General features: G+C 42.6%; 2 protein-coding genes across 3 annotated transcripts in view; one reads left to right on the forward strand and one right to left on the reverse strand.

Annotated features, from left to right (window-relative positions):
• Positions 1-465: 465 nt before the first annotated feature.
• VIM (vimentin) lies at positions 466-8,699 on the reverse strand. Its single transcript, XM_040547121.1, has 9 exons — positions 8,002-8,699; positions 7,850-7,910; positions 3,829-3,924; positions 3,525-3,686; positions 2,946-3,071; positions 2,005-2,225; positions 1,872-1,915; positions 1,380-1,465; positions 466-831 (listed from the first exon to the last, which is right to left on the reverse strand). The coding sequence occupies exons 1-9, from the start codon at positions 8,544-8,546 to the stop codon at positions 790-792; spliced, it is 1,383 nt and encodes a 460-aa protein (XP_040403055.1). The 5' UTR covers positions 8,547-8,699; the 3' UTR covers positions 466-789.
• A 1,226-nt stretch (positions 8,700-9,925) lies between these two features.
• Positions 9,926-19,892, forward strand: part of TRDMT1 (tRNA aspartic acid methyltransferase 1) — a 43,430-nt gene continuing 33,463 nt past the window's right edge. Inside the window, exon 1 of one of the 2 annotated variants that reach the window (XM_040547126.1) lies at positions 9,926-9,947. The gene's annotated coding sequence lies outside the window, so the exon portion shown is untranslated. Of the gene's footprint in view, positions 9,948-18,922; positions 19,750-19,892 lie in introns of those variants that run through there. The other variant, XM_040547125.1, reaches the window with a different exon arrangement.

Raw genomic sequence — 19,892 nt, forward strand, 5'->3', positions numbered from 1 at the left:
TCTGTAATACTGACAAGCCTTTGGGAACTAATCTTTCCTGGAAAATGAAGTCAATGCATCAAGTCAGCTGTTAAGTTTGCAAAGGTGCTGTCTCAGATAAGGACTTGCATGAACAACATGTCACAGTTATTAGAACTAGGCCGTATAAAACTAGTTAAAAGTGCTTTGAACATTCTTAGCTCCTATTAACTAGGTAAATAGTATATGAAAGCAAGGTTTTATTAGCTTGAAGTATCATTTTATTCAACTGATAAGAAATATCATAATACATTATGCATCTGCCAGTTATAGTCCATTTTAGTTGGTTCCAAAACCTAAGCAGTAAATGGGAAGACAGTTTATCTAGTTAATCTGAAAAAACAACATTTCACACAACCAGTACTGGAGCTGTCAACCGTATAGTAATTCCAGCATTAAGTTATGGCTTTGCAGAAAGTCATGAAGTTAAATTAGAACACATCAAGAGCCATTTTCCAAAGATTTATTGAAGTAGCGACAGGTTGCTCATACTGTGCTGGAAAAAGCAGTTTTATTGAATTCAGATACTTAAAAACAGTATTGCAGCACAAGATATTGCTATTTGTAAACTAGACTCCATTGTAAACTCTAATCTTTCAGGGAGAGTCAGTTTGCAAGATCTAAGACCTATTTCCTAGCATAATAATCTTGCGCTCATGGAAAAACTGCAGAAAGGCACTTGAAAGCTGTTTCTTCCTTTAAGACATGGACTTTTTAAAACCTTGCTGGTAAGAATTTCTCCTGCACTAAGTTTGCATCTTCACTTCAGCTTTACTCCAAGTCATCATGGTGCTGGGAAGTTTCATTAATAACCTGTTGAAAAGGAGAGAGACTTGTGTTAAGTATCAAGTACAGTTAAGTTTAACTTGTGTTAAGTTTAAGCATCAAGACAGTTGAAGAGTTAGAACTGGAACTAGTAGCACAGAAGTGAACCAACAGATATTAACCATCAATTATAAATGAGAAGTGCTAGTTGGCTAATGGGGTGAAGAAATCATTTAAACTTTGACTTGGTCTGAAAGCAGTGTCTTGCCTCTAGTTAGTATTTCTGGTTTAGTGCCACTTTTCCTCTGGTGCTGAGAGAAGCCTCTGAGAATTGCTAATTCATCTGAGCTTAAAATCCTCTCTAAACAGGAAGCTGACAGCTACTCAAGTTTTTATTCTCAGATGAATTTTGTGATCTGTTCATGAAAATCCATTTGCTACATCTGCATGTAAAACCATGCAGCTTGGACTGCCCCAGATGCTGTTCTCCACAATGCTGAATACCATATACAGGCTGCACTGACCAGCAGCCCAGGTTACAGCATTGTACAAAGCAACCAGCTGTGCTAGGAATAAAGCCAGAAGTTACTACCAACCTGTCCATCTCTAGTTTCCACGGTCTTAATTAGAAGTGTCCTCTTTGAGTGAGTGTCAACCATTGGCTGAGACTCAATGTTGGTTTCTGCAGAAGAAAAATAGATTACCAGTAGTTTAGATGAAATGCCTCCTCAAAGAAATGAGGAATAACAGTTTAGGATGTACTTTCAGAATCCCAGTTTAGTACAGTGGGAAGTCTTCTGCTCTTTGAATGAAAAACTAATCTTCCCTATTTTCTTCTTATTCCTCCTAAAGAACCTCAGCAGAGATCTAAAGCAATCAGTTGCTATGTACTGATACTTATAACGCCTGCATCCAGGAACAAAGTATCTCCTCCCATCCAAGGGGAAGTGCAAACATTGTAGTTATATATGTAATAATATTCATACACGACTGCATTTATACGAGTTGAAACACTAGAGTTGAGGGAACTATCCAGAACCTGTGCTAAAGGAAAGGCTGCCAGCAGTGAACGAAGTGAAGCAGCTTACCTCTCAGGTTCAAAGAAGCAAAGGTGGGAATAGGCATGTTAATCCTGAAGAAAAAAATGAATCAAGTCAGACACGGGTACAGAGTATCTTCTAGCAATTACTGTTTAGAGAAGTGTCTGCATGGGATTTTTACCTGCTCTCTTCTCCCTCCAGCAGTTTTCTGTAGGTGGCAATCTCAATATCAAGAGCCATCTTTACATTCAGCAGGTCCTGGTACTCACGAAGATGGCGAGCCATTTCTTCCTTCATGTTCTGAATCTCATCCTGCAGACGGCCAATAGTGTCTTGGTAGTTAGCAGCTTCAAGAGCAAAATTCTCCTCCATTTCACGCATCTGGCGCTCCAGGGATTCATTCTGGAAGAGAATAACAAGATAAGGCACTGCTGTAGTTCATCCACTCCTCCCCATCCTCAAGGCCTGGAAGATTAAGAAAAAAAAAGGGCAGCTGAATTACATTAGTGTCCTTTCTGAAAATGCCCAGGCATGTCCTAAATGTATCTCCTTATTCTCCCCTTGAAAAGTCAGGGTGTTATTCTACTGCTTGATCAGAGGTGCGCCACATTTATTTCTACCAGGTAGCAAAGCAAACCTTTACAGTAAGTCTAACACTTGCACTACAAGTCAGCATGCAGACAGTACTCAGTGAGGGGATTTACAGGTGTAGTTAAATCTATTTCAAGCCAGCCTTTCAGGCAGTCAGCTTCCAGCAACAGCAAGATCTGCACCTCCTCCCTGCTACTGCCTCAGGCTTTTTGTATTGCTTCAGCTGTACCTGACAGACAAGTGATAAACACTCTCAGGAAGCGTTATACAAACAGTGAATATTATGGCAAGAGTATGAACTCATTTTGTATTGTTTACACCTGAAGACAGACTAGTTCAGTGTATCAATCCGACTAGTGCACTGTAGCCCACGCAGGGGAATGGAACCCACGGCATCTTTTTCAGGAAGTACTGGTGTGCTGCTGTCTTGCTTGGGAGATCAGCTGCAGTCACATCTATCCATTGAGCTACAGCACAGTGCTCAAAGCTGCAGTGGGAAGAACATCCCAACAACTGCCATCTTCTACTTACGCTTCCTTTAAGGGCATCAACTTCGCAGGTGAGAGACTGAATCTGTCTGCGGTATTCATTAGCTTCTTGTTTGGCTTGACGCAGGGCATCATTGTTCCTGTTAGCAGCTTCAGAGAGATCTGCAAACTGTGGAAATCCCCAGTTTGGTTAGCAAAATACTTCAACAGAAGTGGTTTAACAGACTATTTCTGGACACAGAATTTGGAGGCAGCTGAATCTATTTCAAACCCTAACACCTGAAACACTTAAACATTAACATTGCACATAAAACGTCTTACTATTCCTATAGGATTATTATGTCTCCCATCTTTTCATCATCTTTTCACCCACTCATTATTTCTTTCTCCAGTATATCATCAACAGCCGCCCTCAGCTACCAGAATAGAAATACAAGCCCTTTAGTTTAATGCTGTATTTATGGCAAACATTGATTTTTCCAGCTCTTCACAGACCAGGAGTTTAAAGACTACCCTGTTCCATAGCTGTGCTAGTGTCCAAAACAAACAGCAAAGCTGTTATAGCTAAAGTTAATTTCAGTGCCTGCTGGATCTGAACAATCCAGCAACAGATTTTACTTACTTTGGACTTGTACCACTCTTCAGCTTCCTGAAGATTCTTAGCAGCAACGCTTTCGTACTGTTGGCGAACATCACGCAGGGCAGCAGTAAGATCAGGCTTGGAAACATCCATATCAATCTGGATGTGCTGTTCCTGGAGTTGGGCCTGCAGTTCTCGGATTTCCTTAGAGAGAAGCGGACACTCAGTTAATATCTAATAACATACACAACATATGCAGGTTAGGACTCCGGGCCAGAACCAGCAAAGCATTTACTCGCTCACCTGACCAACAGCACACAATCACAGACCTCATCTTTCAACTTACCTCATCATGAAGCTTCTTCAAGAAGACAATCTCTTCTTGCAGGGACTCAACTTTGCGCTCAAGATCAAGGCGTGCCAGAGAGGCATTGTCAACATCCTGATGAGAGAGAGAAGGCCGATTAGCAATCTTACAGAACTGTTGTGTCATGGAATCTTCTATGGCAAGTTCAGTAGCACACAGATCTTCCTACATCCAAGTTTCTTGGCAAGACAACATGAAATCAAGACCTCAAAAACCATCAAAAACCTCCATCTTTTTGCCAACTCCTACCCCAGCTTCAGAGAATTATATGCACCTTTATCACAACTTTGGTAGCTACACAGTATATGAAAATGTCACCTTTGCTATGGTATTGCTAACCACAACCAAGAGCGCACAGATCATGGTGAATGTAAACCCTGCTCAAAGATATAGCACATACCTACGTTACAAGTGAGCGCTAAGCTCTTTTAGCTTGACACCACTGAAAACAAGTTAGTCTTTCAATTTTTAGGCTTCCACCTTTCCAGTGGGGCTTAAAAGCGTAACCCATGTGCCCACATGCCTAGCAGGGAGCTTAACTTCTTGTTCATCTCCTATGGACTCCTCAGTGACCAACCGTAGAGCCCCTTGGGTCCACAGACCACAGCCTGAAAATACCGTTAAAGCCAGAAAAATATATATAGGAACTGCAGGCCAGTACTACCACAAGTAGTTCACCAGATCTCCCCTGAGAAAAAGAAGGTATGAGTACAAACACAAACTGAGTTAGTCATCGTTGCCTACACCCTCAAGTTAGCTGGCAAAGACTCCACCTTTTGCTGGACGGAGATAGTCTTAATCAACAGCAAAAATTCATTTAAGGCACAACAGAAGATAGGTCATAAATGTTACGTGGGAGCAGCTTGAATTCGTTCAAAACATAACTGAAGCCTAACCACTGATTGGTAACTTCTTACATTTTTAACACCCAAGTAAAACAATTCATTTCTAAAGGGGAAGACTGATCCTTTCATACTGGCTGCATGCTTGTGCCCCTATGGTATTAGCCTAAGTCTCAGCTTTTCACAGCCTGCTTTAAAGCCTTTCTGGATTTGTCCAGAGCATAAGCATTCTTAATCAGCAGTGCTCACTGTTATGGCACCTTTGAAAATGGAACTGTTTTCTTTAGGCTACTAGAAAGCCAGTCCTTGTATTATTGCTATTCAGGGATTAAGTTCTTGCACCAGAAGAGTTCTCTGGTGTTCTTTCCCAGCAGAACGCCCCTTGATGTGTTATGAGGCAACGTCCCTACCAACTCCAGTTGTACACCCACAGTTCATCTTGGCTCTGTTTTCCAATCCAGAGAAAGAAGTCCTTAATTCATTTGTTCTCCTCCCAAAAAACTTGAAGATCATTCTGGAAGGAAGCTACATGACTACAACGTAATATTTTTACGTGATTAGACAGACTTTTAAAGACTTTCCAGAGGATCTTAAAAAAAGATCTGAATACTGAAGACTGATTTTTTCCAGGACCTGAAAAATTACAGAATTTTTAGCAGCTTATAATAGCAAGCATCTTAAGTTGAAGGCTCATTCAATATGCGATGTATTTTACTACATTCATTTTCAGTAAGTTAGATGCACTTCTGCACTCCCTATTTCCTAGATGGATAGAGAGCCATGTAAATGAATAAGCTATTTATAGCCTGAGCGAGGTTTAAGTCGTGCATACAAGTAATCGAACTGTGCATTGATTTTATCCTAAGAGATTCTTTAATGCCAGCCACATCAGAGGGTTGAATGTGCTTGCTGATTTCAGAAAAAGCTCTCATTAGCCAGGAGCTGACCCATTAGTCTTGCCATAGGGTCAGGTTCTTTTCCTTGCTGCTGGGGTAGTTGACAAAGCTGCAGTGACTTTCTCACTAATTACAATGCCTCTTCTGTTCTGAAGTCACTGAACCTCCAGGTTTATTTTATGTAGAACACCCTGCAGCATATGTGAAAACTCACTTGTCTTTTCTTCAGGAAATTTAAGTTTTAATTCAATACCTCTCAGTTAAACAGTCTCAAGTATGCAGCTTTTGGACATGCAAGTTAAAGTTCAAATAGTTGTTCACTTTCTTTTAAAATACTGAGTGTACAACTGTTCCATTAAGGTAAGTTTGATGATACATCAGAACAGCAAAGCATCTCCTGAAGCATTCCAAATCTAAGCATATAGACCCTTCAAGTGCCAGAACATAATGGTTTAATAATCAACACTTTTTTTCCCCCCCCAAATGGAAAGCACAAGAGGATGTTTCAGCTTCAGCATTGTATGAACTGCATTTCACATGTTGGAACCACTTACACTGAAACATACTTAGTCTTCAAAAACTTCATGATAAACCTGTTTTGTGGCAAGTAAAAGTCAGGTATTACTCCGGTTCAAGTCATACTCTCTAGTATGTATTATTTATATCATGAGTGGATTAGTGAGTGCTTCAACAGACTGATCTGTAGTTCTTACACATAAGCTACACCTTAGAAGTTGGTACAGTTCAAGCTGCACTGCTGCCACAGACCAGCTGGAGGCTGAGCTTCTGAATGAGCCCTCACTGCAGCACAGAGAGGTGGATAATGAATGTGGGATATACACAAAGCCAAGTTTGCTTAAAAGCCTGGAGCCTTCACAAAGCTTAATCGGTTTGAGATAGAGGTAGATGTGCCTTGAATTGCACCAAATAAGTATGCAAGATTAAGTTAGCCTTAAGTCAAAGAATCTTTTGACTGAATTAATCTGAATAGATTAGATTCTCTAGAACAAAAAAGAGAAATGGTTTTGCACTGAACTTCACACTACTTTAACTTGGCTTAGCACTAGTAATTCAGCAACTGTAGTTAAGGCAGTGTCTTAAATTGTTTCAAACTTCAGTGCCCAGAATGGTGGCAGGCACTGAATTCCCAGGCCAAATGAGAGTAGGTGTCTCAATTTCCACACTATCTCATTAAGACACCTGGTCTCAGACTACAGTTATAGTGTAGTCAAAAACTTTGCTCAGGGAAATATTGAAAATCAGATGGTGACTTCCTGAATGGTGGTATCTACCAATGCCTACAAAGAGCTCTGAGACTGAACAGCTCTGAGACTAAGTCAGTCAGTTCCAGCTAGGAGGAGTGCTAGCAATGCAGCGGTTTTAGGGAAGATATCTTGTTTTGAGAAGGCACATTCCTAAATATCTTCTAGTCCAAACAAGGCTTAATCCAAGCCAAAAGCTGTTTTTGCGCAAATCAAAGCCTGAGCTCAGAACTTTTAGAACACTACACAGCTGGTTCTGGCTGCCACTTGGGTTTTAGTTCATCTGGCCAACATTGTAGCTTCCTTACAGGGACTAAACTCCAGTGCAGCTTGTTTCTTACATTAACGCCTTGGTTTACATGGGATGAAACACCACATTGCTAACAGACATCAGAAGAATACAGACTTGACTGCTGTGAACTTACCCCAGGAACGAATTGCCTGTTTCCGATCAGCAGACGCCACCGATACGAGGGGCTAAATTTGAAACAGTTTTCTGGTAGGGCACTGAGCGATGCGATTCACCAAAAGGGAGCTCTACCTTGTACAAAACCTCAGCCCCACACACGCCACTTTTCCCTCGAAATGTGCCCACAACATTACACACTCGGTAAGAATACAGCCCCCTGCACCCTCCCCTCCGACACAAAGGGGTCTATTATCCCAATCTGCTGCCGCCACACTCGCCGTAATGCCTGTATCTGCATTCCTCGGTGAATCCCATAGAAACCATTAATACCCTTCAGCCAAGCGAGCAGATGGCTGCTCCCTTTCGCTTTTATTGGCTCGGAAAGCGATTCCACATCGGAGCGCTTTTGTAACACCGGCCAGACTCGGATCAAGCCAGACAATGGCCTCCCCCCTCCCTTTTGGGGTCCCCTAAAGCCAACGGGGCGGCTCCGCGTGAGAACCGCGGCGGCTCCTTTGTGTGGGGCCGCGGCCCCCCGGCCCCCCCCGGCCTCTCCCCCCCCTCCCACAGCCCGGGACTCCCCGCACCGACCTGCCTGAAGGACTGCAGGGTGTTCTCCGCCTCCTCCCGCTGCAGCATCTCCTCCTGCAACCTGCAAGCGGCGAGACACGGTGAGGGGCTGCCCGGCGGGCCCGGCCCTGCCCTCCCCACCCCTCCCGTGCCCCCCCTCAGGCCCCACTCACTTCTCCCTCAGCCTCATGATGTCGTCGGCCAGGTTGTCCCGCTCCACCTCCACCCGCGCCTTGTCGTTGGTGAGCTGGTCCACCTGCCGGCGCAGCTCCCGCATCTCCTCCTCGTACAGGTCGCCCAGGCGGGACGTGCCCTTGCCCTTGAGCTGCTCCAGCTCGGCCAGCAGGATCTTGTTCTGCTGCTCCAAGAAGCGCACCTTGTCGATGTAGTTGGCGAAGCGGTCGTTGAGCTCCTGCAGCTCCACCTTCTCGTTGGTGCGGTTCGCCTTGAACTCCGTGTTGATGGCGTCGGCCAGCGTGAAGTCCACGGCGTCGTGGAGCCGCATGGGCGGCATGCTGCTCCGCAGCCGCACCGAGGTGGCCTTGGTGGCGTACATGCCGCCGGGCGAGGCGGACACGAAGCGGGCGCTGCTGGGTCGCAGCGAGCTGCCCAGCGAGTACCGGCTGCTGCTGCTCGTCACGTAGCGGCTCGACGTGCCGGGCCGGCTGCCCCCGCCGAACATGCGGCGGTACGAGGAGTTCTTGCTGCTGATGCTCATGGTGATAGCGGTGGCGGCGGAGGAGAAGAAGAAGCGGGCTTTGTAATCCGGCGGGGAGCTGAGGCGAGGCGAGGCTCTGAGGAGAAGGGCGGCGGCCCCCGCCCGGGCCCCATCTTTTGAGGCGGCGCCGGGCCCGCCCCGAGCCGCCCGCCGCCAATGGCCGCGCCCGGCCCGCGGGGAGGGGACGGCCCGGCCCGGGGGGGGGGACGGGGCGGGGGGCTCCTGGCTGCACAAAGCGGGGCGGGGGGCGGCACCCGGGGGCCGTGGGGCTGCCGAGGGGGGGGCTGTGGCTGCCCCGACCCCCCACGCCCCCTCTGGAGCCGGCGCAGTGATTTGGAGGGCGGGTAGGGAAAGCCCGGAGCCCGCGCTGGGGCTGTACACGTAGCGCTGAGTCTTTCTGAGAAAGCGTGTTTTTTTTTTTTTTTTTTTTTTTTTTTTTTTTTGGTTTTCCCTCTTTCTTAGCTTTCTGAAAGACAGGAAGGTTAGGGGAGAGTGATGCTAACTCTGCACAGAGGGCTGCCAAACGTCCAGCACACAGAAAAATGAAACGTTTCTGTCTTCCTTTGTCACGAGCAGCCCCCTCAGCTACCTCAGCGCACACACGGCACTTCATGGTGTCCACTTCACAGCACTTCACGGTGTCCTCCATCCACTCGGGTCTGGCCCTCGGGTAACCACGGCCCCAGGCCGGGGCTGGTTTTTAGTGTGGATGCCAGGATGATACTGAGATAGCTGCAAGCGGGATCTCGCTGTGCTTTTGGACACAATCCCTGTAACAACTAGGATAGCAGCAGGCTTGGTTTTAGCCAAGGCTTTTTAATAGGCTTTTGCTTTTAATTTCAGTAGGCAAACCACCAGAGTCCTTGGAAGGCCCCTCTCCGAATGATAACTATTCACTAGACGTGATCCCCAAATAGCCTCAAAGGCCAGGCAAAAATCCCAGTGTTTCCAGAGCAGTGGTGCTACCCAACTGGGGCTGCCCAGCGGTAGAGAAGAGTGATGTTGGTAGTACAGGGCATAGCATGTGGCAGAGAAAAACTAGACTGAGTAGCAGTAAGAACACTCCCCAAGATCATTTTCAGCATGAATGCAGAAGTAATTTAAGGGAGATGATGGAAGCCCCTATCATTTAGAGAGTATAAAACTTGACTGGCCAAAGCATGAGGCATGTTCTCTAGGGAGCAATCCTGCAATGATACATCTCATAAGTGACACATCTTTCCTCTTTGTGATAGGAAGTGACTGATATAACATAGAGATATTAACTCTAATGTATTCCTTCAGCACTTATGGGATGCAAAACTACCACTGATTTTTAATTCTTTTCAACTCGCAGTCCTGCAGAAGCAAGTATCTGCACTGGAAATTCTGATAAACCTGAACACGAGCAGTGGGCAGACGGTAAGGTCATTTTCATACCCCAATTCACAGTGAACACAGCTATTCTGCTTCAGGTATTGTACCTTACGAAGAAGAATTGAAGCCCTTTTTTTTTTTTTTTTTTTTTTTTGGTGTGTTTTAGTTTGATGGCAACAAGAAGTAAAGGAATACAGTTTGTGTCTAAATGTCGGTAATTTCCTTCGTCGTGCACAGAAGCTTAGTAGCGACAATGAAGCTGACAAGGTTGAGCTACTGAAGTGCTTGCAGCGTGAGTCCTAGCCTACAGCCTGCTTCATTCACGCCCTGAATAGGAGGTAGGGGCCACTCGGCCTTCCTGAGGCTGGCTGGCTCTTTGGTCCTCTGACAGTGCTTTGTTCAAGCCATCAAGTTTGAGCTATAAGGCTCTGTGAGTCCTGGCACAAAAGTACACGCTCCTTGTATGAGCAGGCAAAAAGTAAAGCGGCACATAGCATACAGCCTCACAGAGTAAAGATGCTTTACTCAGCAGTGCCGATAGTTGTAACAGATTGTTGGTTTTTGAAAGGTGCGCCATGCTCAATCTGTTTCTCTTAATAGACCACAACTTGTTTCTACTCCACAAAACCTTTTATGGCACACACACGCAACTGTCATCCTTCTTTCAGAAAATGCTTTGCCCCTAAAATTCAGGGAAGTGTTTGTTCTGGTAAATAAATATGACCTCCTTCCCCCTTGTTTCGAATGTAATTTCCATATGTTTATGCCAATGCCACCATATGTACTCTTGGCTACCTGCCTCATTGCTGTTTCTCACTGTGAAATTTTCCTAAAAATGTTAGGATATTGTCAGTTGTCAGACTTACAATAAACTCTAAAGTGCCTTTTGCTGGTTGGCATTTAACACAGGTGCAGAAATGGAGGAAGCTCCAAGTTTCTTGTAAGGCTGTGATAAACATAACTTATATTTGCATCCCAAACCCAAAGGGGAACAAAAACTGGGCTCTTGAAATGCAGAAAGATCTCCACAGTACTTGGCAGCAAAGGTATCTCAGCATAGCTGTAAAAATCATGGAGAGTGTACTTGTTTGAACTGAAATAAAACCACAGTAATCACCCTAATTTTAAAGAAAGTGCCATGGGACTCTTGGAGACCCTGGCCAGTCAGGATCTTGACCACTTCTTAAATGAAGGATACACAGGTAATAACATCACTAAACACCACGTAGGGGGTTATTCATAGACTGGTCTATTAATGAAGGATCACCTGCATTGTTCATTGCCTTCCTTTGCAATTCAGTACTCAGCCAGGCCAGCTGCTGTTCAGCCTGCTGCCACTTACCTCTGCAGAGGTAGATCAGAAGAAAGTCAATGGCACTCTGAAAAGGAAATTTGTGTTTTTCGTGTGAGCCTTTCGGTGCTACATTTGTTTTTGGCCTTTTTAATTTTTATTTTTTATTTTTTGGCCAGAGAATTGATGTCTTGGTTCACAGCCAAGAACGAAATACAGAATCAGTGCCTATAAGTGTAGCAAAAAAAATTGGATTGTTGCTTAACTTTCATTAACAGGGAAAAAGGGTACGCACAGGGAGAGAGTGCAGATGCCTAAACTATTTTACACTGAAAATCTGTTACACTAAGAATGAAAAATTCTTTGTAACAGTCAGAACTTCCCTGACAAGTAGGTGTTGGTCTGAAAACATCACTGAAAATAATGAAATTCACATTATTTTCATTTGTTATTTGATTTAAACAGCAAGAAACTAGAGAAATTTAGTCCAAATACTGAATGTGCTTTCCTATTATTATAAACTAAACAGATTTGACTCATTTCATTAATTAGATTTCTGCACTTTCAGTGAAGATTCTGCCTTACAATATGAAATGCTCGTTTTTTGTTATTTTTTTTTCCTAGAAAGTATGTAATGACCCTTAAATGTAAAATATCCACCAAAAATATCCAGCTATGCAAATGCAATCACTTTGCCTGTCAGTTCCATAAAGCATCCTTAAATCCTTTTGGGAGCAAGGACTGGAAGGCACTGGGCTATAGAGGCATTCCTTTGCACTTCCTCTGCTCCCATGAATATTGAACATGCTCTGTGCAAGAGGGACTCGCTATAACAGGAGGACATGAAAGAGTGTTAATGTCCTGCAGCAACTGAATAGGGAATCTCCATAATACTCAGACACAGCAAGCCCTGTGGCCTGCTACTCGAGTGAATGCTGCAACTTCTAGTGAAAAAGAGCACTTCATCCTTCAGCTGTGGTTTGAGAAGACTCAGACTTCTCAGGTTTTGAAAGCAGAAAAGTCTTAGGTTCCCATTTCCAAAAAAAAATTAAAATTGTAAATTCTGGTTGTAAATCTTCAGCTGGGGCTGTCCCTCACTCTAACTGGGGGCTGAGCGTGCCCCCAAGAAAGGCCAGTACTCACTGTACTCACTGTGCCTTGGTTCAGCATTTGGACAAGCTAGCTCAGGGCAACCCCTCTGAGCCCAGAGAGAAGTCGTCTGTTTCTGAACCCAGAGATTGCTTCTCCCTACACGCTGCCAGAGAGCAGCTGATTTTGGTTTTTGGAACACCATGAGGCTAACACATAAGTGTTTGGGCATTTAAGTCTCCCTTTCTGAGTGACCTTCTTGACAAATTATGGTCTTAAAAAATACATTGAAAATTCTTTTATGAAATTTATTTTTAAAGTTGTATTGCCTACGGTAGTTGCCATTGTTACAAAACATACCAAATGTCTGTGAGTAGCTACTGATTTTTTCAAGGAAATTACTAGGTTATATACTCAAAACTAACCACGTCTCTCTGCAATATTATATTTTAATGTAAAATGATCTATATGAAACTGGTAAGTCTTTCATCACTAGGGAAGTGTTCTGAGCATGATTCATGCCACCCAGTTGCATGATGTTATTATTGCCGTGCATAAAGTTCCCTCTACTATGGTTTCTAGTTGCCAGAACAGGGTATTTTCTGTATCCTTTTGTCCCTCTTTTACCAAATCAGGTAGGCATTTTCAAAGCCAGTATGGCCCTCTGCCTGAGTCCCATGTTGTCTCAAACAGCATGCACAATTCCAGCAACGTAGTGGAGAGAAATTGGAGTTTTTCATCTCTTTCATAGGTCTAGCGATTACTGTAATGCATCCCTTAAAAAATAAGAAAGAAAAAAAAAAGACAACCTGTATACTCCGAATCACTGCATTTAATAGCAACAGCACTAGCTGATGACTCTCAACAGTATCTTTAGCAATGACTGGGACGTAAAGGCCAAGATTTTCCAAACTGACAAGAGGCATGGCATGCTTTGAGGTTTGACGCTCAACCTGAAACTCTTTAAGCAGAACTAATTTCCAGACCGTGCCAAGTGCCTCAGTCTTGATTTGGGTGTTCAAACCTAGGTAATTTGAAATTTCAGCTGTTTGACTTCCTTATTTCATGAAGCTTGCATTTTGCCAAAGACAAACCAGGCAAAACTCATTCAGAGGGCAAAAGAACAAGAGAAGTGCATGAGGATTTTGAATATAAATGAGAGTGTTAATACTGTTAATTTGACCCAATCATCTTTTAAAAGCTTGGAAGTCCTTTTTACTTAGAGAAACTGGGTTTTTGTAAGAGATTTATTGCGGTAGGAATAAGAAAATGGGTGTTTGGATGGTCATGTAGATGTACATACAGAAGAAAACAAGGCACACAACGGAGAAATGATGGCAGTGAAAAGGGCAACAGAAATCACAGACTGAGGAAGACATCAGATTAAATGAACGTGGTATCATCAGAGTCCATGTCTTCACATTTTTGAGAGAGAGGAAAAGGTACCACATTCAGTAGCAGAAAGATGTCAATACTCAAATCACATGGACTGAGTGGAAAAATGAGGAGTAGATGAATGCTGCACTGAGTTAAATTACAGCGTAGCAAGATGGGGAAAATGGGGGCAAGAGAAGATGTAGGACATGAAGTGTTATTAGCTGAAAGGGATTACCCCATAATCCTACACCGAAAAAAAAAGAAAAAACAAAACAAAACAAACAAACAAAAAAACAGATTCAATAAATACTTGGACATGTGTTGAATACTTAAAGAGATGATGTACAGGAACATAGAAAAGAAAGGCTTGAGGAGAAAAAATGAATTTCACTTTATGCTTCCAGAGCTTGAAGAAACATTAAATCATCCAGGAGAAAATACAGGAAAGACAGAGATTAATTATTGTTGCTTCTTCTTCATGGTTCAGTCTTGTGGACTGATACAAAACTGGAGGAGCTAGCGATTGCTGACAAGAAAAACAATGTCTTGCTGAAGGCCGACTCTGTCAGTGTCGTGTTCCCCCTGCCCCGTCCCCATGCTTACTGATGTATCTTCTAGCCTCGGATTCTTTGGTCTGGTGGAACTAACATCCTATGGTGCAAAGCTTGCCTAGCTCATCACAAATGAACTGAGGAAAGAATGGGAAGAAATTCTTTCAGCACTGTTCACATCTCACCCTGATACCTAATAGTGGAACTGGTTCACGTAGCTTTAGTTATAACTGTGCTTCTTGTTTTGAGGGAGTCTCACAAATGGAATAAAAGACTGTTGTAAATATTTGTTTGAAGACGATTTTTCTGGAATACCTTCCTTCAGTATCAATGCAAACAGTGCATTTTGATGACTAAACAGTCTTTTTTTTTTTTTCTTTTTTTTTTCCCTTTTTTCCCCAAGGAACTACTCAAAGATCATGATGGACACTTTATAAAGCCTTTTTAACTTAAGTAAAGGATTTTACTTTATAGTCAGTTCAAGCTTTCAGTAGAGGCTTTGTAAAATGCTTTTTCTTTCCGTCCTTTGCCACATTGTTGACTTCGCTGTCTTGGCTTTGCTATCAAGAACAGTACTCAGTTGTTATCCCTGTAGTCAGCTGTTGGCACAGGTAGAAGTCAACAGCATGGATGAACATTCATTTGTCACATTACAATGGGAAACCATAAATACGAATTTGTCTGGGATTGCTGTTTTAAATTTTGAGATTGCAAACCTTTTCAAACTTGAGTCATCCATCCATTCATCCATCCATTCTGTCTTTCGGAAAAAGCTAAAAGAAGTGATTCTAGTATGCCATTAATGAACCCAGTCAGTTACACATTTACTACTTCTTTTTGGCCAAGCTTTTTCAAAGCAAACTGCTTAAAGGGCTCCTCTAGCCAAAAAACAATTAAATCTGGGGAGTGATTTCATTCTTCTCTCTCCCCCAGTTCCATCACTTACACAAAGCATAAATAGCCTAATGTTTTCTTTGCCATGATATACCAGGAAATGATGATGTTCTTTTTGAGGAAGGGGCAGGACACGGCAATGGAATTATTAATTACGTGCTGCAATTGTTCAATTCTTCCTTTGAGATGCCCAGGACAAGCAGAAAAGTACTAGCTGAGGGCCAAGTTTTTACTGGATTCCTCAGTTCGAGCTCTTGTGCCAAATCCTTGGTTCCAATGAGCCTCATAAACTGACTGTACATTGTGTTAGCCACTCTGGGATTAGTTAGCTTCTTACAAAGGGAAGAGGACGTGGCTTGCACACACCAAAGCTGAGAAGACCGAGTTTCTAAGATGAGTTGCTTTTACATGCCAGCTCTATGCTTAATCTCCAAGCATAAATATGCTCTGTCCAGATGGGGTTGAAGAGGGAAGATGATCCAGATTTAAGCTGGTAGTATGCAAAAATAAAAAATAAAATTTTACACTACAGGGATTGGAGTAGAAAAAGTATTAAATACATATAAAGCAGATGGCGCATATGGTTGGAGAAGGAAACGAGAAAGTATCTAAAGAGTAGAGAGTCGATATTTTTCAGGTGGAAAGGTGTCTTGCTTTCCATTACAAACACGGACTCACAATATACCTGAAATTTTCTTTGATAATTTGGCTCTTGCTTATGGTCATTGTGTAGGAAAGAGTTAATGCCTGTGTCGAATGACTGGAGGAAGGACATAGAAACTATTTAGGAGCTTTGCAAATGCTTTATTGGTGTTGACTCTTAGACTTTTGCCAGTGTTTGTGGCTACATATCTGACATGAAATATCCATTTCCCATAAGCTCCACAACATGGAGGTTACCAAGCCTACAACCCAAGTCCAAAGCACAGCAGGATGAAATAACTTCCTGCAGAATGAAAGAGCCTTCTAGGTAATGAAACAACATGCAGGCCAGATCTGTCAAAGACTGAGGACGGGATTACTGTGAATATGGTAATAATGCTGTTGTCCAACAGATGTATTCCTAAAATCATCAACTTCTATAGTATCAAGAGAAGCCTAGAGATATATTCTGTAAATGAATTCTCTCAAGGACATAATACTATTTGTACTATAATATTTGTGGTGCCTGGACTGGTACTGACAATGGGATGTATGCGTAATGCAGGTTAATTAATGACTTGTGTTTAACTGCATTACTTTTCTGATTTTTGAACAATTGTGCTCTATAGCATACGAGATGAGTGCTATATGTGACTTGGCACTGTTTCTGCAATGAAGTCATCCTCAGGGACTTTGGCTGCTGTGCAGGGTCCCTGATAGACAATTCCAACAATATCCCATTGTATTGCTCTTATGAATTATGTGAAACATTTGCTGGAGTCTTAAATCAGCCCAACTCCCTACAGATGAATATTGACAGTGCCAGTCTATACTGGCATATGTCTTGTGCAAGAAGACTTCCCTTCTTCAGAAAGAACTATTTTAGGCTTTCTTAACCCATTTAGGTTAGGTTTATTTGTGCTGCTGTCTCTAGGCTGTCTCAGCAAAATTAATGTTTTAAATTCATAGCCCTTTTTCTAAAAAAGGTTTGTTTCAGCTTTAGGAAGACCCAAAGCTTTTCTTTCTTACCTGAGGCAACACTTAATTGGGAAAAAAGATCCAATCAAACCTAGCAGCCAAAAGTGACACATTTCTGTTTTAGTTGGAAATTTTTACAAGATTTTACAGGATTTTCAATTTATCCTCAATTCCATTTTACCTTTACATAATCTTACAACTTCTTCAAACCTGTGCTTTTCTATAGACTTCTCTAAGAGACTTTCTGGTAGAATGGAGCTATGTCCCAGCTGCTAAACTTTAGTGTATTGGTATGCTTGACAGACACCTGTAGACACAAATGTAGTAAAAAAAAAAAAAAGAGAATATTTACACCGCAGTCACTCCTACAATTACAGTTTTAAGTGATATACCAAATGGACTTAAACTAGTTTTGAAGTAACTCGCTTGCAAAGTGCCAGTAATGTAACCAAGGTGGAAGAGACTTCAGTGCTGCAGAGGCACCGTGTGCTCAACTTCTTGGGCAGGTTTTGTAGTCCTCAGTGCGTGCATTTGTGGTTTCAAGATAGCTCAGTAAGTCTGCAGTTACAGCTCTGCTGCGGCTGCATTAAAGATTTTCTTCCTCTCTGGAGGAAACACCCTACTACTGAAATCCTACCACCATGGTGACCAGCATAAGGCATCTCATTTCCTGTGCCAGCTACAGGCTTACTCAAAGATTAAAATCATCACGTGGGGCTGAATGAAAAAGCGAAGTTTGGGCAGGGGAAGAACTCTCTAAAAAAAGACAAGCCTGTGGTATACAAAAGCTTTAGGTGATAGTGGATGGGTTTGTGACCAAAGGCACGATCAATGCCAATGTATAGCTACAAGTCTTTCTCAGTTTGTCATTCTATATACTATATACTATGCACACCATATGGGGATGCTGGAGATTAAAACTCCTGCCTTAAGCAAAAAGGTAAGGAGCACATCCAGGCTTGCCATCTGCACTCATCTGTGTCTTTTCCCTCATCCCCCCTCCTCCGAGAGAGCTGAGGATGTGTTACCATCTCCTCCTGCTCTGCAAGCGAGTTGGGATCTCCCATGCCATCAGCTCATCCTGAGGGAGTGGCTTGAACAGATCCCTCCTTGAACCAACGCCTAGCCCTGCGTCTGCTGCCACCAGTTTCCTGTGACCCTTCAAGGTCTGACTCAAAACAAATTCGCTGCAGCAGAAATCTTTTGGCTGACTGCAGCAGGACTTGTAGAGCTCAGATTCTGTTTTGTTCAGTCCAGCAAAGATTTTATATAGAGATATATCTTGCTTACTAGACACTTTTTTTTTTTTTTTAAATCCTTTATTTTTGGCCAGGTGTTGGAATGTGTAAGTACAACAAGAAAGTCAACAACACTATGTTGACATAATGCCTCTCATCCAGCCAGGGTTACCATCGCAGGCCAAACATAACAAACAGGCCAGATTTGTTTATATTTATTTCAACCAGGAAGGTAATGAATTAATTAGAGAAGCAATGTCTTTTTTATTCCCTGTTCCCTACAGAGTACATGCATAAATCCAGAACCTAAAAATAAAATCTTGAAATGAGATTAATATGTCTGAAAATAGAAAGGCTATAAATACTTGTGTTTGATGGCTCTTCTAAATAATTTCAGTTATATACATTTTCCCTGTATAGAGTGCTTAGAAACGGGTTGGGAGAGGCTAACAAACCTAGCTTGATGTGGGTTTCACTTCTAGTCTTGCAGATGTGTAGGATTATAAATGAAAATCGTAGGCTTCATTGGACGTACTGGCACAGCCCAGCACGGTTCCTAGAAATGCCATGTTGGCGGCTGAAAGCTAACTTTACCAAGCAACACTTCATCAGAAACCAAGTCTAATAAAATCCCTCATGAAACATCACATCTAGTACAGCTCAATTTTGATAAACTGCAAAAGGTTTTCGGTATTAGTAACATACTGGGCCAATGGTTATGGAAACAATAATTTATGCTAGACATTCTCAGTGAAATTTTTCAAACAGTGATTGCATCGCAAGGGTATGACATGCCTAGCATTCCTTCCTAGCCACTGTGATTTCTGACCCAGAACTTGAGCTTCTCTTCTAGACAGCTGAGATGTCTGTATAATTTTTCTGATCCTCATTTAGGTATTTAGTAGGTTATACTGAACTTTCAGACACAAGTAACCTTGTTTGTCATTCAACCACCAACAATATTTGCTTGTACTGCAGCTTTAATGCACTTTTAAACACTTGGCATGTCAGCAGAGAGAGATTTTTCTTGTTCTCTTTCCATTTTTGCATATAGAGGAAATGCTCACAAACACTTCAAAGTACAGATCTACTAGCTTCCACTATGTGGCTTTACAGTGAGGGATTACATTCAAAGGAAACTTGAAGCAATTGATACAGCTACAACATTGTGGCATCAATAAAACCCTGTGACACGCACTGCAGGCTGGAGACCTTCTGCTCACAGACGGGTGCAGATGGACGCCTTGCTGGACTGTTAGTCACTGCTCCCTGCAGATGGGATGGCAGGGAGGAACTGCAGGAGAAGACTTGAAAACTGCGGAAGGCCTAAAGTGCCTATAAGATGTTGTGGGGTGGGTCGTTTCATGTATTTGTTGCTGGTGTGAACTATATAAACACAACAGTGGAAATTCTTTCTTTTTTCTTTGAGCACAAGAGTGTGCGTGGCCCTGTCAGTTTGTCATTTTAAATTCCGGTTGCTGCTACAGTGAAATACAGAATCCTAAGGCGGTGTTTTTGCATATTTCTTGTTTCTGGGATGTTATTTTGCAGCATCGGTAATTGTAACAGTTTTAACAATTTGAAAGCATTGCAAGAAGAAAAAATATTGCAGTGGTTTCCCCTGCATGTTCCTCTTACCACATGCATCTATTTCACTGGATGTGTTTACTGGTTACCAGGACAACAGTTTCAGATCTAGCATGATTACCTGTATCATACCAGTCATCAGAGATGTGGGCAAACTTCGGAAACTTCTGAACTGAGGAAATGCTGCCAGTTGCTAGGAGGCAGGAGTTTTCCAAAGCTGTCTCAATGAAAATGCTAGTATCATATGCTGATGTCTTAGCTTTAGAAATGTCATTTAATGATCAGTTTGCTTAAAACATATTTTACTATAAATATATGTCAGTCAAGAAAATAGATGCTTCGT

Source organism: Cygnus olor, chromosome 2, assembly GCF_009769625.2.
Source record: "Cygnus olor isolate bCygOlo1 chromosome 2, bCygOlo1.pri.v2, whole genome shotgun sequence".
Classification (NCBI taxonomy): Eukaryota; Metazoa; Chordata; class Aves; order Anseriformes; family Anatidae; genus Cygnus; species Cygnus olor.

What these genes read in the sequence shown, in the direction of transcription:
- VIM (XM_040547121.1), bottom strand. Translation starts at nt 8,546, where the DNA reads ATGAGCATCAGCAGCAAGAACTCCTCGTACCGCCGCATGTTCGGCGGG. An exon ending in AAGAGTGGTACAAGTCCAAA is followed by an intron (nt 3,072 to 3,524) that starts GTAAGTAAAATC and finishes GGATTTCCACAG; the next exon opens with TTTGCAGATCTCTCTGAAGC. An exon ending in TTGATGCCCTTAAAGGAAGC is followed by an intron (nt 2,226 to 2,945) that starts GTAAGTAGAAGA and finishes ATTCTCTTCCAG; the next exon opens with AATGAATCCCTGGAGCGCCA.